The 16,498-nt window shown below is 39.0% G+C and overlaps 6 protein-coding genes across 6 annotated transcripts; 4 read left to right on the forward strand and 2 right to left on the reverse strand.

Annotated features, from left to right (window-relative positions):
* Positions 1-11: 11 nt before the first annotated feature.
* Positions 12-1,644, reverse strand: J056_002138 (uncharacterized protein; the record flags this gene model as incomplete). Its single annotated transcript, XM_009268002.1, has 4 exons — positions 12-361; positions 405-444; positions 489-608; positions 652-1,644. 4 exons carry the CDS (start codon positions 1,642-1,644, stop codon positions 12-14), a joined length of 1,503 nt encoding a protein of 500 aa, XP_009266277.1.
* A 127-nt stretch (positions 1,645-1,771) lies between these two features.
* On the forward strand, positions 1,772-5,852 carry J056_002139 (Vacuolar protein sorting-associated protein 54; the record flags this gene model as incomplete). The annotated part of the gene is made up of 7 exons (XM_009268003.1): positions 1,772-3,207; positions 3,255-3,834; positions 3,881-4,090; positions 4,137-4,223; positions 4,269-4,489; positions 4,538-4,607; positions 4,653-5,852. 7 exons carry the CDS (start codon positions 1,772-1,774, stop codon positions 5,850-5,852), a joined length of 3,804 nt encoding a protein of 1,267 aa, XP_009266278.1.
* Positions 5,853-6,229: 377 nt separating this feature from the next.
* On the forward strand, positions 6,230-8,131 carry J056_002140 (uncharacterized protein; the record flags this gene model as incomplete). Its single annotated transcript, XM_009268004.1, has 7 exons — positions 6,230-6,326; positions 6,381-6,478; positions 6,531-6,550; positions 6,597-6,701; positions 6,749-6,878; positions 6,924-7,716; positions 7,761-8,131. 7 exons carry the CDS (start codon positions 6,230-6,232, stop codon positions 8,129-8,131), a joined length of 1,614 nt encoding a protein of 537 aa, XP_009266279.1.
* A 105-nt stretch (positions 8,132-8,236) lies between these two features.
* Positions 8,237-10,954, forward strand: J056_002141 (Eukaryotic translation initiation factor 3 subunit C; the record flags this gene model as incomplete). Its single annotated transcript, XM_009268005.1, has 4 exons — positions 8,237-8,250; positions 8,305-8,392; positions 8,441-10,491; positions 10,540-10,954. 4 exons carry the CDS (start codon positions 8,237-8,239, stop codon positions 10,952-10,954), a joined length of 2,568 nt encoding a protein of 855 aa, XP_009266280.1.
* A 170-nt stretch (positions 10,955-11,124) lies between these two features.
* On the reverse strand, positions 11,125-13,163 carry J056_002142 (Vacuolar protein sorting-associated protein 53-like protein; the record flags this gene model as incomplete). The annotated part of the gene is made up of 5 exons (XM_009268006.1): positions 11,125-11,421; positions 11,474-11,615; positions 11,665-11,747; positions 11,793-12,623; positions 12,672-13,163. 5 exons carry the CDS (start codon positions 13,161-13,163, stop codon positions 11,125-11,127), a joined length of 1,845 nt encoding a protein of 614 aa, XP_009266281.1.
* An 885-nt stretch (positions 13,164-14,048) lies between these two features.
* Positions 14,049-15,712, forward strand: J056_002143 (Peroxisomal targeting signal receptor; the record flags this gene model as incomplete). Its single annotated transcript, XM_009268007.1, has 5 exons — positions 14,049-15,128; positions 15,214-15,363; positions 15,416-15,540; positions 15,590-15,639; positions 15,687-15,712. 5 exons carry the CDS (start codon positions 14,049-14,051, stop codon positions 15,710-15,712), a joined length of 1,431 nt encoding a protein of 476 aa, XP_009266282.1.
* Between the last annotated feature and the right edge of the window lie 786 nt (positions 15,713-16,498).

Here is a 16,498-nt window from a genome sequence, read left to right on the forward strand (position 1 = left end):
TTAAGTTATCATTATGTATTGGAATTTGGATCTGATTGCGTTTCTGGTTGCTGCTTGCGTAAAGGTTTGCTCACATCTCCAATGTCGTCCTCATCACTAGCTTCACCAATATCCCAAACGACATCATCATCGTTATAGTCCTCATCATCGCTCTTGTTACCTCGAGATGCTTCGACGTCTATTTCTCCATCTGCCCTCGTTGCGTTCAGCGGTATCTCATCATTCGTTGATTCTTCTTTCGGTTTCTCACTTGACGGCTTCTTGGCGGAAAGCAGGAACACTCCACCTAGGAGAAGCATTGTTGACAGCCCAATACACCACAGAACCCATGCTCTAAATGCCATCAGTTGATTCATAAAAACTATTTTGGGTTAGATGACTAGAGTGGACAAATCAGCACCTACTTAGTGTATTAATAAATCCAATTGAAGTATATAAACCGTACTGCACACTAGTAAGATGATGTTCTTCTTCAGATTCATTCTTACGAAAATAGGGACGACCATAGTAGTGTCAAATAACGCTAAAGCTTTGTTTAGGCAAATAATTTGACCAATTGCCGTCATCGCCAGTAACAGAACAGTCAAAATAAAGAGTGGATGGGCAAACTGCTGTGATATTAGATGGAGACTTGTGAAGCAATTACCGCACCTGATTAGAGGCATCATTGTGAGCAAGCTGAGTGGATACAAGCTTCACAGTAGCTTTTGCGAGAATGAGGCATTCACTAGCCATTATTCCACCTTCAATAGCCCAAACTAAACCGACGAGTCGTTTAAGTGATGCGTCCGGCACACTACCGACCAAGTTTTCCAGTGAATTGAAAACTTTAGCTCTGATACCAGTGAAAAAGCCTCTGCAATTGTAGAGCAATGATTTAAGATGCCCTAAGTTTGGTGGGTGATTTGAAGTAGGTGTTTTGTTACCGCTTTCATCAGCTCTTCTAACAGAGACCTTCTCTAAATCTAAACCAATAACATAGACACTAACCGTAACGAAAACGAGGAAAAAGAACCACAAAAGCCAAGCCACACGACCCCAAAGGTCAATCAAGACGTTTATATCGAGCATATCGCTGATACCATCGTTGACGCTACCGAAGCTAACGATACCAATAACGCCAAGGACGATGAGAAGGGTACCTTGAATATCACGCTTTGTGATAGGAATATTGAGCATGTAATTTGCTATCAAAAAGTTGAAAATGAGATTGCTAGAACCCAAAGGAGCAACGAATTCTGCTCTCATGTACTGCAGCGCAAGAGTTGATCCAAGTAGCTGAGATATGATATACAGCGACATACCAAGAATCCAAAGAGGACGCTTCAAATCACGCCTTTGAGAGACTTTTGGGAGAGATTGGTTGTGTAAATGATCCTTTTGAACGATATTTAGACCAATTGAGTTCATCAATGATGCTATGAAGATAATGGTCAAACCAATAAAGAATGATCCAACTTGTGATCCTGTTGAAGGTTGTTTAGGTGTATCGTCTGTAACGTCTGCACCGTCTGTAACATTTACACCATCTGTAACATCTGCACCATCTGTACCACTAATATCCTCCGCAGATGAAATCCCATCTGTCAATTGATCTACATTACCGCTCAAATCCTTCAAATCACTCTCATCCTGCGCTGACATCAGTTGATCGTTTGTGAACAAGATTTGGCATTGTCAATATCCGTGGATTCAACCTGAAATTTCCCAATTATAATCGAATACACGCGTAGCTGTCAGAGTTTACTATTTCTCCTTAAATTCTACCATCATGGTATCAGCCAGTATACCTTCCTCACCTGTATCCACAAGGCAGTCACTTGACTCTGGCGCTGAATCTTTGACTTTATCTCGGGCTTCAACAAGAGGAGATGTCCCTTTGAGCTGGTCTCTCGACAGATACAGAAGCAGCCCAACGATATCCACACACTCAACTGGATTTAATGCACTATCCACTGTAATGAATCACCCAAACAAGAGACCAAAAGCTTTACGTGCTTCTAGATACCCTTTACCTGCAATTCCCTCCGTTGATTTCCGTTTACCTTCGTCGAGCGCTGTGGATACCTATTTGCACGATATTCAAGGCGAATATGATGAATTTATCGATAATGTAGAGAAATCCTCTGCCTCTACTTCTGCGCAACCAGAAACTGAGTTGCCAACCCTCGAAGAAGTTCCGCGGTTATTCTTTAAACAAGACTTCGATTTGGGAGACCCATCCACGTTTGATGCAGTAACTAAAAGCATCGGTGATTCTGTTGGTTTAGATAATCTCGATTCTCCAGAAGATATCGGCATCAATGAGATTTTACATGCCCGGTTAGAACACCACGCTAATGCTGTCGATAAGATCTTGGTACATGAGTTAACTGAAAGAGCACCATCGCTATTCTCAGCATTGGACAATTTACATCATTTAGGAGATTATGCCAAAGATGCGATGGATAAGTTTGTTGACTTGAAGGAATCACTCGAGGAAATTTCAAACAATAAGTTACAGATCAAGTTTGATACTATTAATGGTATTGTCAAAGGGCAGGAAGTGGAGGATTTACTCACAGTGATCTGCGACATCGAAAACATTAATCATGCTTTGCTAGCCCTGCAGCAAATGACAGAGCTTGGACACTACTTTGACGCATTAGAATTAGTTGAAAACATATCAAAGACTGTTGTTGAAAACATTAGATCCAAGGATGTCGATAATGTTCTCAAGATCGAATCAGATACTGACTTCACTTCGCTCAGTGTCTTCGCAAATGTTGCTTCCGATCTTCATAAGCATACAAATGCTATCTTAGAATACATATCAAAAGACCTGACGGAGTTACTATTCATTGACTACATCAAATCACTTAAGAGTTCCGATCACAATCACAGCGACTTGTCAAAGGACGTTGAACAATCAATTTGCGTGTTAGATAGAGCTGACATGCTAAGAAGTTCTCTTCAGTCATATGAAAACAAGTTGCTTAGACACGTACTTCAGTTCTTCTTCGAATTACTACCTGCCGATATACAATCAAAGCCGCTCGATCTTGAAGTAAACTTTAATGGCAGTTTGTATGCTAGCCAGTTTGCTAAAGAGCTGCGACAGATGCAGCAAATTGAATACTGTCGTTACCTAAACAAATGTAGAGAACACCTCCACATCATTAATTCCTCAATTGTGGGACAAAAGGAGGTACTTGAGGGCATTTCACAGTGAGTATCTTGATTTTATTATTATTATCTCTAACACTTTCATTTAGAAACGAGACTATAACCACCAAGCTCTCTAGTTTATCAGGTCAAATCATGGAATTACTGTACTCAGAACTCGCTAGTCTAATAAGACTGCGCAAAGACATAGAAGCGGAATTACCACTAAGCGAATACCTTCAGTTTGACCATGTAGTGTGGAAGCTTATTAGTGAGACCGAAATAGATGGCAGCTCGTCGAACAGTGCATTGTTCTTATTACCAGCAGCAGCATCAAATCAATTACAAGAGTTCTTAGAGCTATTCCATGCAAACTATACCACACAATCGGCTAAGCTGGTTGAAATGGAAGTATGGTCTCAGGCTGAAGTTACGCCACTGGTACAAAAAGTCATCAATACCATCGTAAGATCAGCTGTTGAAGATATTCCCGAGTTGTTACAAACCACACCCATCATAACCGAAGGAGATGAGAATCATGAAAATCAAATCAACGTTGAAGGTTTGAAGTTTTACACTGTCGAAGCTCTCAATAAGGTTCTTGTCTTGCTCATTGATTACCTTCGCATTATGCTTCAGGTACCTAATTCTGCTACAGAGATTATGACCCGTATGATAGAAGTATTGAAGGTGAGTGAAATGCACTATCACTCTGCCTGACTGACAATCCTTAAAGCAATTCAACTCCAGAACTTGCCAAGTTGTTTTAGGTGCAGGCGCAATGAAATCTGCTGGCTTAAAGAACATCACGGCCAAACATTTAGCACTCGCATCTCAATCGCTTTCTGTGATGATATCACTCATTCCATACATCAGAGAGGCTGTTAGAAGGCAGCTCAAAAGCAACCAAGCAACGCTTTTGATTGAGTTTGATAGGTTGAGAAGAGTGTGTCTTGTCTTTCACTATTAGTATTTACTAAATATCACTCTAGGACTATCAAGAGCATCAATATGAAATTCATGCTAAGCTTGTGTCGATTTTGGGTGATCGCCTCACTGCACACTCTAAATCTTTAGCTGTACGTCGATGATCGGAGTAACTATCCCTACTTACACACTATTAGGCTACGAAGTTCGAAAAGACGAAGGAAGAAGATATAAAGAAACCTAATTCATACGCCGAAGGACTTGTGAAAGAGACGGCTACTTTGCATAGAGTTTTAAACAAATACTTACCAGAGGCTACCGTCAAGTTTGTGTTCAAACAGGTCTTTGACGCTATAAATAAGCGTATTGGTGACTATTATCAGCGTCTTACTGTAAAAACAGAGCTTGGAAAAGAAAAGTAGGTACTTGATTATTGATAAGGGTTCAGAGGACTAACCGACATCAGACTGCTAACTGATGCTCACTTTTTATGCAATCGCTTGAATGCTTTACAGGGTACTGATGAACTTGGTAGTGTGAGTCATTATATCATTAGTTATTATCTGATTAATCGTTTGCAGTCGCTGATAAGTGTGGCCGAAAGTCGTCAAGTTAGTAAGACGCCCACGGAATCACCTAGACCAAGTATTGCTACAGAAAACGATACAGCTGAACGGCGATCGTTGAGTTTTGACGTTCAGTCTCGGAATACTACGGAGCTACATCGTATGACTATCGGTGCAGTCAATCAGGATATCATTCCACAGATCGACGAAGGAACAGAGCAGAAGAGAGTAACTGAAAACCAACAAGCTGATGCCGACAAATCATTACCTGAAGTACCTCAAGAGATGCTTCAGAGTGGCAGCCAAGAGGTAAAATCAAGTGGTGATGAAGATAAGGCCAACCAAAATCAAGAAACTGTTGATGTTCAGCAATGGGAGGGCGTTGATGGACTTGAAAATAAAGATCTTGGCCTGCAAGAGAATAAAGTTAACTGTCAGTCAATTATTGAAGAGGAAGTAAGGCACCAAGAATACCAGCCTGATCAGCCAGAAAAAAACCATTCTGAGGTGATGATTCAGGCTCAAGGGGACGCACAACGGGAAAATGAACAGGCTGTGATTGACGACGGCGAAAAACGCCAAAGTACAGAAAAGCCGACTGACAATGCGGACAAACCGCCATCATCGCAACATATCAATCAGACAGAAGAAGAAGCCGGAAATAAAGAACATATCGAAGATAAAGATCTTATATCTGGTGAAAAGGAATGTGACACATACGCCATAAAACCTGGTGAAACCGAAGAATCCGCTGCGTTTACGCCAAGTTCTGCTGTTAAATCAGAAGCAGAAAAGTTTGCTAACGAGAAACTTGAAGATACGGCTGTGGATTCAGAGACTACTGAAGGAAAGAGTGATAAGCATATCGACCAGGAAGAACATCATAGAACGGAAGCTGACGGGGAGAAAGTTGATAAAAACCAAGACGCCTCACATGTCAACAATGAGATCTTACCCGTAGCTTACTTAGATGAGGATCACAAATCTGATTCTGATGTGAACGCCAAGAAGTCGGATCAAGTCACCGAAGTGGGAGCAAAAAGTGACAAGCAGGAAAAGAGTGAAAGAGAGGGAGTTGAGAAGACCGACACAAGTGAAAGCGCACAACTCCAGCCAAAAGAAACCGCAGTTGAAAATTCAAGTAAAACACCATCAACATCAAACAAAACAAAGACAAAGAATCAGAAAAAGAAGAATAAGAAGGGCAAAAAATAAAATGTAGTCTTAAATAAAAAATAAAAAATATTTGAAGATTCATACCAAACTTGTGGCAGGCATCCACTAAAAACATTTGATCACCGTTTTGAGATAACCCGCCACTTGATACTGAATTGTAATTATAGATCAGAAAATCCCAAATTATATTCAATGTGGGTGATTTAGCTACGATGGGAATAAAGTTGAAGCACGTCTAGGGGTTTTCTTCGCCAAGCTACGACGGGTACAGTCCTATCAATCGCAGCAATGTAAGCAATATCACGTAATAAAAGCGCGTAAAGCTTAAGCGTTTTAGTGTCATATTTGCTATAGTGTCTTTTAATGCCCCACTGATCAAGCAGCTCTACTTTATTCGAGTCACGACTAACATCGATATGTTCGACGCTAGGATAGAGCTAGGTACTCTAGGCTACTGCGTATACCTTGAAGATGGAAAAAGCTGCATAGAGCCTACGCTCGGATATACCATCGGTCAGTCACATGTTTGATTCAAATCACGCGACTGAAGGCTGAACGCTGGTGCAGACCTTGAAGAAGTCGGCCTAGGAGAATTCCTACAGCTTTCACAAGTACAAGACTTTATGAATTCGATCCCTGATGATGTTATCAACTGGGTTACCTACGTAAGTTTCATCGGAATGCATTGATATGTGCCCGTTTGACTAATTTATCTAGGTTTTCGTATTACATTTCATGTGCGGAGGTTTTTTAAGCGTACATTAATAAGCTTATGCACTACAGCTCTCTCGGGCTTTCATTCTTAACAGTTTTGGTCGGAATTTTTTCACATATTCGAGAGCTTGGCAGATCTTACTGGAGCAGCTTAATCTCGATTCTAGCATGCGTGTAGGTGTTTAGGTTACCAGCTAGCTATCACGCTTATGCAACACTAGCGTTGCCCTAATCACATTTGCTTTCGATATGGCATTCGCAGTGAAAACACGTAACAGGTTGAACGATACAAATGTAGCAACAGCTCAGATTGGACAGTCTGTCTGGCTTGTACTTGCTGCAGCTATTGTTGTGAGTTAGATCACATATACAAGGGCGATTATTGACAGTGCACAGCTTGTAATATCAGTCTTCATGTTTTTAGCTGGAATTGCAATGTCTCGCCGTCAACATAAGACAAGAGACTTATTTGACAATGAGAAGGTTAATAGTGATAGTCACCAACATAATCAGAATGATACCTACGGTATGGGCGAGAGACGTAAGCTTAATAAGCAAGATAGAGATAAACCAGACGATAGTTCATCAGCATCATTCTCACCATTACCAGGGTCATATACATCAGACCAACAGCCATTAACACCAAATGCTGGTAGACCTTACGAATCTAATCATTGGGATGATACACGATCGACAGTACATAACTCACAGGGTTACGGACAAACGCCACAAATGCAACATCTGCAGCCTCATATGCAGCCTCAGATTCAGCCTCATATGCAGTCTCAGATGTATCAGAACCAAGGACAACCTCAATTAGATTCAGGAAGGCCGACATCACCATTCGAACAGCAGATGATGACGCAACCAATGCTGGCACCTTACATGCCACAACCATCGATATCACCATTGCCATTTGCACGCTCACCTCAACCATCAGTGTCATATGTATCATCACCACCACCTAGCTCAATGTCACCACCACCGATGCCATATGCGCGGTCGCCGCCACCTCAAATGGCAACAAATCAAATGTTCGCAGCACCGCAAATGTCTTGGTACTATAATCCAGCAGCGCAGGGTGGACAATATGGGCAACTCGCACCATCAGAGATATCTAATGATCAAAGCGGTGGATCATACTGGCCGAACCCTAACGGATTGGTGCCAAATCACGGTAATAATGCAAGTGAGTGATATTTTAAAGAAAAGATGAGAACTAAAGATAATTAGTAATAAGTAGAGTAACGAGCCCTGTGAATACAGGACAATTTCATATGACGAATAATGTTGCACAGCAAGCAGCGGCTGGAGCACTTTCAACATACCAAGCCAATCCTAATGAAGAGAAGGGATCTGAAGAGAAAAACGATACATTGACTTCACCACCGGCATCGTCACCGTTGACACAGACCAGCGCAGTGCCACTTACAGCGAGAAAGCCAAAGAAGCAGCAGCAACAGCAATGGTCAGCACCGTTTATAAAATCACCGCCACCTCCAGAGACATACGCAGAACCAGAAGGTGATCCATACCGTTCAGCCAGGGCTATGCCTCGAAGGATGGATAACGAAGACTCAAAGGAGCCACCACCATATCAATGAAAGACAAACTGTAATAAACGATTTATAATGCTTTTAATTTAATAAAAATTTTGATATTCTTGGGAATTTTTCATTGGTTTGAGTAGACAGTTAAAGTAAACGATCATGTCATTTTTCAGGTGAATAAGAATGAAATAGAGACAAGATGATATTAACGGAGATTATTTTTATAGACGCGCAGGCAGCTCATCGGAAAGCGATTCATCATCTGAGGAAGAAGAACTTTTATCTTCATCTGGGTCTGAAGATGAGGAAGCACCAGTGAGTTATGAGGAGATTTGAATAGGGGCTGAATTAACTCAAATTTAGCCACAAAAGCAAGAATCAAAGCCAATGTCTAGATTCTTAAAGACAGCTGGCGGCGATAGCTCCTCATCCTCAGAATCATCCGATGAAGAAGATTCTGATGATTCTGACGACGATGAAGCTCCAAAGAAATCAAAGTTCCTTAAAGGCGCTCAATCTGATGATTCAGATCAAGAGGAAGATACGAAGAAGATTGTTAAATCAGCAAAAGATAAGAGAGTTGAGGAAATGGAATCTATCATAAAATCTCTCGATAATGCCCACAAGATCAGTGACTGGGCTGCTATCAACACGGAATTTGACAAATTGACGCGTCTTATCATTCGTTTACAAACACTTCATGAACCAATTCCTGCCATGTTCATTAAAACTTTAGTTACGCTCGATGATGACTTGAAGAGCGACAAGGGCGATACAAAGAAGAAGTTGAATGCTACCAACAACCGTGCAATGAACGGTATGCGTCAAAAGATTAAAAAGAGTATAAGGGATTGGGAAAAGGACGTTGAAAGCTACCGCGTGAATCCTGAAGAGTACGAGTCAAACGCTGCTGCCGTTTCTGCCGCTCATGCTCCAGGTGTTGCCCCAACCAAACCAAGAGCTGAAAAAGCTGAAAAAGCTGCAGATGAAAATGGTCTTGGATTCTCAACCATCGGTAAAGCCGGTAAAGCTACAGATGAACCAACTATTACACCTGAAACTTTATTCAGGCACTTATCTGGTATCCTAGAAGCTCGTGGTAAGAAGAACACTGATAGAAGTGAACAAGTTCGTACACTTGAGAAGCTTCTTAAGGTTGCGTCAACTCCTTACTCAAAGATTCGGGTTCTTTTGGCTTTGATTTCCTCAAGATTTGACTACAACGCCACCAACCAAGCACACATCCCGCCTCCATCATGGGTTTTGGCCAGAGCTGAATTTGATAGCCTGGTTGATCTTCTGATTAGTCAACCACAATACATTGTCAGAGAAGAGACTGTAGAATATGAAGACTCCGTTGAAAGAAAACCACAGGGCACTGATGATGTCGTGCAAGTTCGTGGTTCATTGGTATCTTTCATTGAGAGACTTGATGATGAATTTACCAAGACACTTCAAAATTCTGATCCTCACTCACTTGAATACGTCGAAAGGCTCTCTGCTCAGAAGAGTTTGTATCAAACAACGGTCAAGACACAAGCTTACTTCGAGCTGATAAAGGCGGAATTACCAATTTCAAGAACTGTAATGCGCAGACTTGAACATATATACTCCAAGCCAGATGCTGTTGTTGAAGTATTAGAAAAGTCAGCAAACCAAGCCCTTGGTCAATTGAAGTCAACCATTACACCACTACAGTCTACATTCTCATCAACTAAGTTAGTTCATCAACTCTGTACTTATCTCTACGGTGCCTCCGATGGCTTATTACGTACGAGAGCAATGCTTTCTCATATTTATCATCACAGTTTACACAACAACTTTCACACAGCTCGTGATATGTTCTTAATGTCCCACTTACAAGAAAGCATCAGCAGGGCCGATGTTGCAACTCAGATATTGTTCAATCGTACAGTAGTTCAATTAGGTCTTTGTGCATTTAGATCAGGTTTGATTAGAGAGGCTAGAGATTCGTTGAGAGAAATATTCCAATCAGGTAGACCAAAGGAATTGTTAGCACAGGGAGTAACGCAACAAAGATACATGACTATGACACCTGAACAAGAACGTGCAGAGAAGTCAAGACAAGTTCCCTTCCATATGCACATCAACTTAGAATTATTAGAGGCTGCATACTTAGTCAGCTGCATGCTGATCGAAATACCAAAGTTGGCTTCAGCTGCTGAAGATCCAGATGCTAAGAGGAAGATTTTATCAAAGGCTTTCAAGAGGCAATTAGATTTCGCAGAAAGGCAAGCATTCAATGGACCACCGGAGAACACACGTGATTATATCATGCAAGCTTCAAAAGCTTTGCAACAAAGTGATTGGGAAAAGTGTCGTGATTTGATTCATGGTATAAAGATCTGGTCATTAATGCAAGGTGAAAGTCAAACGAAGGAGATGTTGACAAGGTGAGTATTATAAATTATAGTAGAAAATTTATTTTAACGAAAAAATAGCAAAATACAAGAAGAAGCAATGAGAACATACTTGTTCGCAAATTCATCATTCTATGAGAACATATCAATCTCCATACTGTCCTCTGCGATGGAATTGGATGAGAAACATGTGAACTCGATAATCTCAAAAATGATATGGTCTGAAGAATTATCAGCAACAATTGATCAATCCAACAACGTTGTAGTGTTCTCAAAGGTCGAACCAACAAGACTGCAGTCATTATCAAACCAATTGCTTGATCGCGCAAATAGCTTAGTAGAGTTGAATGAGAAAGCATGGCAATTGAAGTTTGATGATGGTACTAATAAGTCAGATGATTTGAGCGCAAGAATTCGTCGTGGTAACCGAGGACAGGGTCAACAAAAAAGCAGTAGGCCACAGTTCTCCAATCAGACGAGAAAAGTACCTGTATAAAAATTTCTGTTTATATATTTCTGCATTATCACATTATGTTTAGATTATAGGGAGAAACTCACGCCAGTGACAAATTCGCCAAGAGCTGGTTCATCTTACGCATATGAAAGAATGGCAATGATTAGAATTACAAGGTACATTGATGAATGAGCGCTGTTGGGAAGTATAGATTATTTGCGTAAAAAGAAATTCTTGAAATCAGAGAACATGGGTACTGCAGGGGAAATATTCTTGCTATCAGCTTTATTAGGGTTATTATTGTAATCTGTTGGTGAACAGTTATCACCCTCTGATTTATTGTTGATTGTTGGGACTGGTATGAGTGGTCGATTTGGAGGATCCATGTCTAATTCTGTCAAGAACGAATTTGATTGTTTTTCAGATTGCGATTCAGTGGCTGTAACTGCTCTGAATATTTCATGTATTTGACTTTGATCCTTTTTGGGTAAACCTTTCATTTCAAGTACCTAAATCGTAAAGTCAATTGTTTTATAGACTTTGAAACATCATGTGGCATACTTTTTGAAAGTTTTGGGAGGAGCTGTCGGCAATTAATGTCGTGTAAGATTGAACAAACGCCTCTGCTGGTACTGATGGTGCAAGCACTACCTTGAGAAGAGTTTCCAATGGAATTAACGCTCTATTGACATGTCTAGCGTATCTATAATAATTAGGTGAGTTATTTCAACATTCACGATTAATTTGCCTACGCAGATGTTGTCGATCCTGTTTCACGAGGACTTTCCATTGAATCTAGGAATGCTTGACGAAAAGACTGTAAATCAAGTAGTAGCTAATTAAATGTCAATTTAGTTAATCATATTAACATATTACTTACTTGCTCAACTCCGAGTGAAGATAATGGACGAGACTTAACGATGTTTCTCGTTAGCAATGCAACTGATAATGAAACAGCTTTATCAAGGAAGCTGCGATAGTATTTACGCTGATCAATGGATTTTGTAACATTTGAGCTTAGGTTGAGAATACACTGAGATAAATCGATGACGTATTGACTGGGATTACTAACAGATGTGATATTGTTCGACTTCTTTTTTGAATTACCCAATTGTGACCATTGAATACGTGACATGTCATTAAGCGGTGTTTCGATCCCAAGCTCAAAGTTGTGTAAACAACGTTGTAAGCAATTTGAAATGATAGAGTTAAAGATTTCGCCTTCTTTTTCAAAGGAGATATCGCCTTTAAATGGGATGTAGACATATTCTTTTAGCTTTTCTTCAAGTTGAATGGCAGTTGATAAGCAATAATCAGCAGTATTAATGATAAGACCAGAAATTTTAATTTCATTGTAGTTGACTTTTGAGTCAAGGGATCTACGTGAGTTTATGCCATGAATCAGCTGAGCTTTGAGGATGTCGTTAGCGTAAATCTTCAACCACTTGCTGTAAAGTTTTGATAAATCAACAATAGGTTTACCATTTGTCAATGTAGCGCATTGACTGAGAATTTGACGGTAGTTTAGGAAGAGCTCGCTTGAAGATTCCAAAACTGAAGCAGTACTACTTTCTTCAACGAATTGATGAGAGCTTGAATCAGAGAACTTTGTGAATAGATCAGCGAGAGATTTATCTTGATGGGAGATGTAGACGTGAAAGACATTTTGATAAACAAGTGAAATTGATTTGAAACCACCTTGATCGTTAAACTGGGGAATTATTAGTGGGGATAGAATTATGGAAGTGAATCTACGCACATGAAGATTAAGTTTCTTTTGCATTTGAGATTCAAAGTCCTTGGTGATTCTGATAGCTTCTATCAGACTGTCAACGTTTAAGTTTGAGTTTTTTAGGACAATCTGAATATCTTGACTTGTATAATCGTTGAACTTGGCTAACAATTGAGATTTAATATTCCAATGAATAGGCCAAATATTTGATAAATCTTGTTGATGTTGGAATTGCTTTAGAATGCGATTGAACCAAGCGAATCTAGTTGATAAATTATCAAGTTGACCAGCTTCATCTGAAGGGCTAAAAATGCGTCTATAGTCGCGTAAAATGAAAGCGATGAACCAATCAATAATGTTAAGTTTCACTTGAAGACCCAATTTGTCAATTAAAAGGGCAGAATCTTTAATGGTTTTACGTTGACGTTCACCTCCCATATCAATAGTAGTAGGTAAAGAGGAAGACCAATAAGATTTGAATTCTCGAACTAATTGATCACGTAGCTTAGCTTGAGACATTTGAGCTTGAGTCAAAATATCAGCAATTTTAGGAACTCTAGCTAAAGGAGATAAGGAGTTAGATAGAGAGATTAAATCTTGTAAGGGCTTAATGATAGTAGAGTAAGAGTGAATAGATAGTTGATAATCCAATTGATTTGTGAGGTTAACAAGAAGTTGAAATTGTTTCAGCGTAGACATTGAGTTGGACAAATTGGATTTGACTAAATTTAAGTTTTTAATATCATCAGTGATAGATCTGATGGTGTATTCTGAATTAACAGCGTGATGATGAATGTTTGATAGGTTGATGAATGTACTATCATTTAAATTGATCTGATTGGACGAGTTCAAGTATTGGATATTCTGATAGAGGTTTTTGAGGTTAATGAGTAATCTATATCTCTCTAAAGCCAATTTACTGTGTTTGATAGAATCAGGGCTATTGAATAATTTATCTATATTTTCAATTTTACTTGAATCCCCTATAGTCATTTCTTTCTTTCAATAAACTTGGTTTCGAATTACTTGTTTGCGACCAAGACCAACCGCCCCCAGAAATTTCCACGTGTTAAATTATTGTCGAGTGAAATGGAGTGTAGTAGCGTTGACAATAATTTGAACAAGTTTTTATCAAATGATAATCAGGTTGTTAATGATCAATTCACTCGTAGAAGGACAGCTCATAATCATTTCAAATCCACACACTATCAAAACTTGAAAGAAATCAACCAATTGGAACACAATGATAGATTCAAGTTCGATAAAGTCGGCCATCAACTTGATAACATTTCAAATGAATGGATTACTCAGTTTAATCATTCAAATCACTCCCCTATTGAAAGAGTTAACAGTCAGTTCAATAATAATTGGTCAAATGAATTCATTCGGTCAAATGAATTCAAAATGTCTTCTTCTTCCCCTTCAACTTCCTCCTTCAAACAAAATTACGTCAATTTCAATCATCCTTATCAATATGATAGAAATTTGAATATTTTGAATGATTACAGTCAATTAAATGAAAAATCTAATTGGGATAAGCAATTTGATCAATTCAATAATCATCAACCTGTTGACATTCAACCTTCTTCACCAAATGATGATTTAGCTAAAACTGCTGCAGATTTAATTGACACTGTTCAGCCTCATAAACTCGAAAAATTCAAAAATTCAAACTTTTTCTCCTTGATGAATGGTTTAGCAACAGGTAAGACTCAATTAGATCAAGATCAATTTGTTGATAACAACATATCTGACTGGTCAACTTCATTCATCGATAGTCAACAAACTAATCAACACGCTCATCATAATCAACAAATTCAACAAACTCAAACCTCTCAAAATCAGCAGTTCAACCCCTCCATCTTAAACGCACCTCCTCCTTACCACAAACTTTTCGGTATGTTCGACTCACCTTCGCCTACATCTGCAACCAACAAGGAATCTCTTCAAGATGGTAGCCTTGAGCAAGGTAGTGGTTCTGCCACTGGTGTGAGAGGTCCACAAGAAATTGAATGGGATAACTTTATTACTACTTTGGATTCTTTGGATTCTACTAACTCGCAGTATCTCACCTCAAATCATGTTAGCAGTGCACATTCTGATCTAAACCATTCACTTCAAAACCCTAAACAATGGTATCAACTTGGTATGTCTCAACAAGAAAATGAAAATGAACATGAAGCTATACCCGCACTACTCAAAGCTGTTGAATTGGATGACAAGTTTGAGAATGCTTGGCTAGCTCTCTCGATTAGTTACACAAATGAATCAAATAAAGTTGAAGCTATCAATGCAATTAAGAAATGGTTAATTGCCAAAAAAATTAATCTCAACTCAATTGATTACTCAGATAAAGATCATTTCCATTTAATTCAAATACTCTGCCAAATGATCAGAGACAATATCAATCAAGACCAAATTCAACCAGATCTACAAGTAGCACTGGGTGTACTCTTCAGTCTCAATGAAGAATATGACAAATCCGTTGATTGCTTTAGTACTGCTTTATCAATCAAACCAAACGCACGTCTTTATTTTGTTGACGACCTTAACTAACATACGTAATCAGGACTGGTTATTGCTTAATAGATTAGGTGCAACCCTCTCAAATAGTGGTAAATGTCAATCCTCACTTGAATACTATTATCGTGCATTGGAATTACATCCAACTTACGTTAGAGCAAAGTTCAATCTTGGTATAGCATTGATGAACATCAGGGTTCGTTCACTTGACTATTTCAGGTCTTTGCTAATTCTATTCGCTCTTCTAGGACTTTGAAGAAGCTATTCAACAAATACTCTCTGCTGTTGATATACAATCTCAAGGTAATCAAGCCGATAAGAGTAGCCAATTTAATAATAATATGTGGGATACCCTTAAGAATTGCTTGCTGCAGTGAGTATTTTCTTGAAAGGACGTTAATTTTAATTGACAAAATGATTAGAATGCGCAAAAGTGAATTAATTCAATTGTGCAACGAGAAAGACATTGATGGTGAGTACATAATGATACAACAATTATATCTGACAAATTGAGCAAAGGATTTAGAAGACATTTCAATTTCTAAACCTTTTCACCTTCTTGGCTTTTTGGGTAAGAATATTGAAGGCTGTGATGACATGGGTGGATTTAGAGGAGATTGGATTGTGTTTGATAGTGTTTTTAATGATGTATTTTTATCTGTTTTGCTTTTGATTGATGTACTATTGTTTCTATCATTCGGCTTCTTAATAACCTTGATAGAGGTTGAAACAGATGGTGATTTTGTTCGCTTTGTTGATGATGACGTGAATGAAGTAGGCTTACTGATATTTGATAGGGTTGAAGGAGAGTTTGATACCTCAGGAGCTTTCGATGTAACTTTTCTTTTAAAGGGTTTTAAAAACCTATTATTTTTACCTGCGGAGGTCATTTTGGCTTCATTCATTGACTTTTGATAGAGTGATGAATCTTATTTTGGTTGTAAGTGATGAATAGGGTTTATGTTAGTGAAACACTTACTAGAAGACTTGTGACGTTTAGATGGAATATCATTTGTGAACATAGTTTGACGTTTTAGCCTCTCGTTTTGAACGTCTTGTTGTTTGAGTCTTAGTCTTTGTGCAGCAGTGTTCAACAAAGAGGACTGATTAGATTCAACTTGTAGGAAGAGCTGCCTCCAAGAATCAGGTGAGTGAGATAAGTCCTGATAATGCTTAGGGAAGGATTGCTTGAATACTTTAAACCAAATTTCATCATCATGGTGAATCAATGAAGGAGTATTAGATTCTAGTGTCTTTAATTGATTGCTATTGCAGTTGATCAGGATATGTTTGATGAGATCATACGGAGTATCGCCAATGTCAGATAGAGT

Source organism: Wallemia ichthyophaga (assembly GCF_000400465.1).
Source record: "Wallemia ichthyophaga EXF-994 unplaced genomic scaffold scaffold2, whole genome shotgun sequence".
Taxonomy (NCBI): Eukaryota; Fungi; Basidiomycota; class Wallemiomycetes; order Wallemiales; family Wallemiaceae; genus Wallemia; species Wallemia ichthyophaga.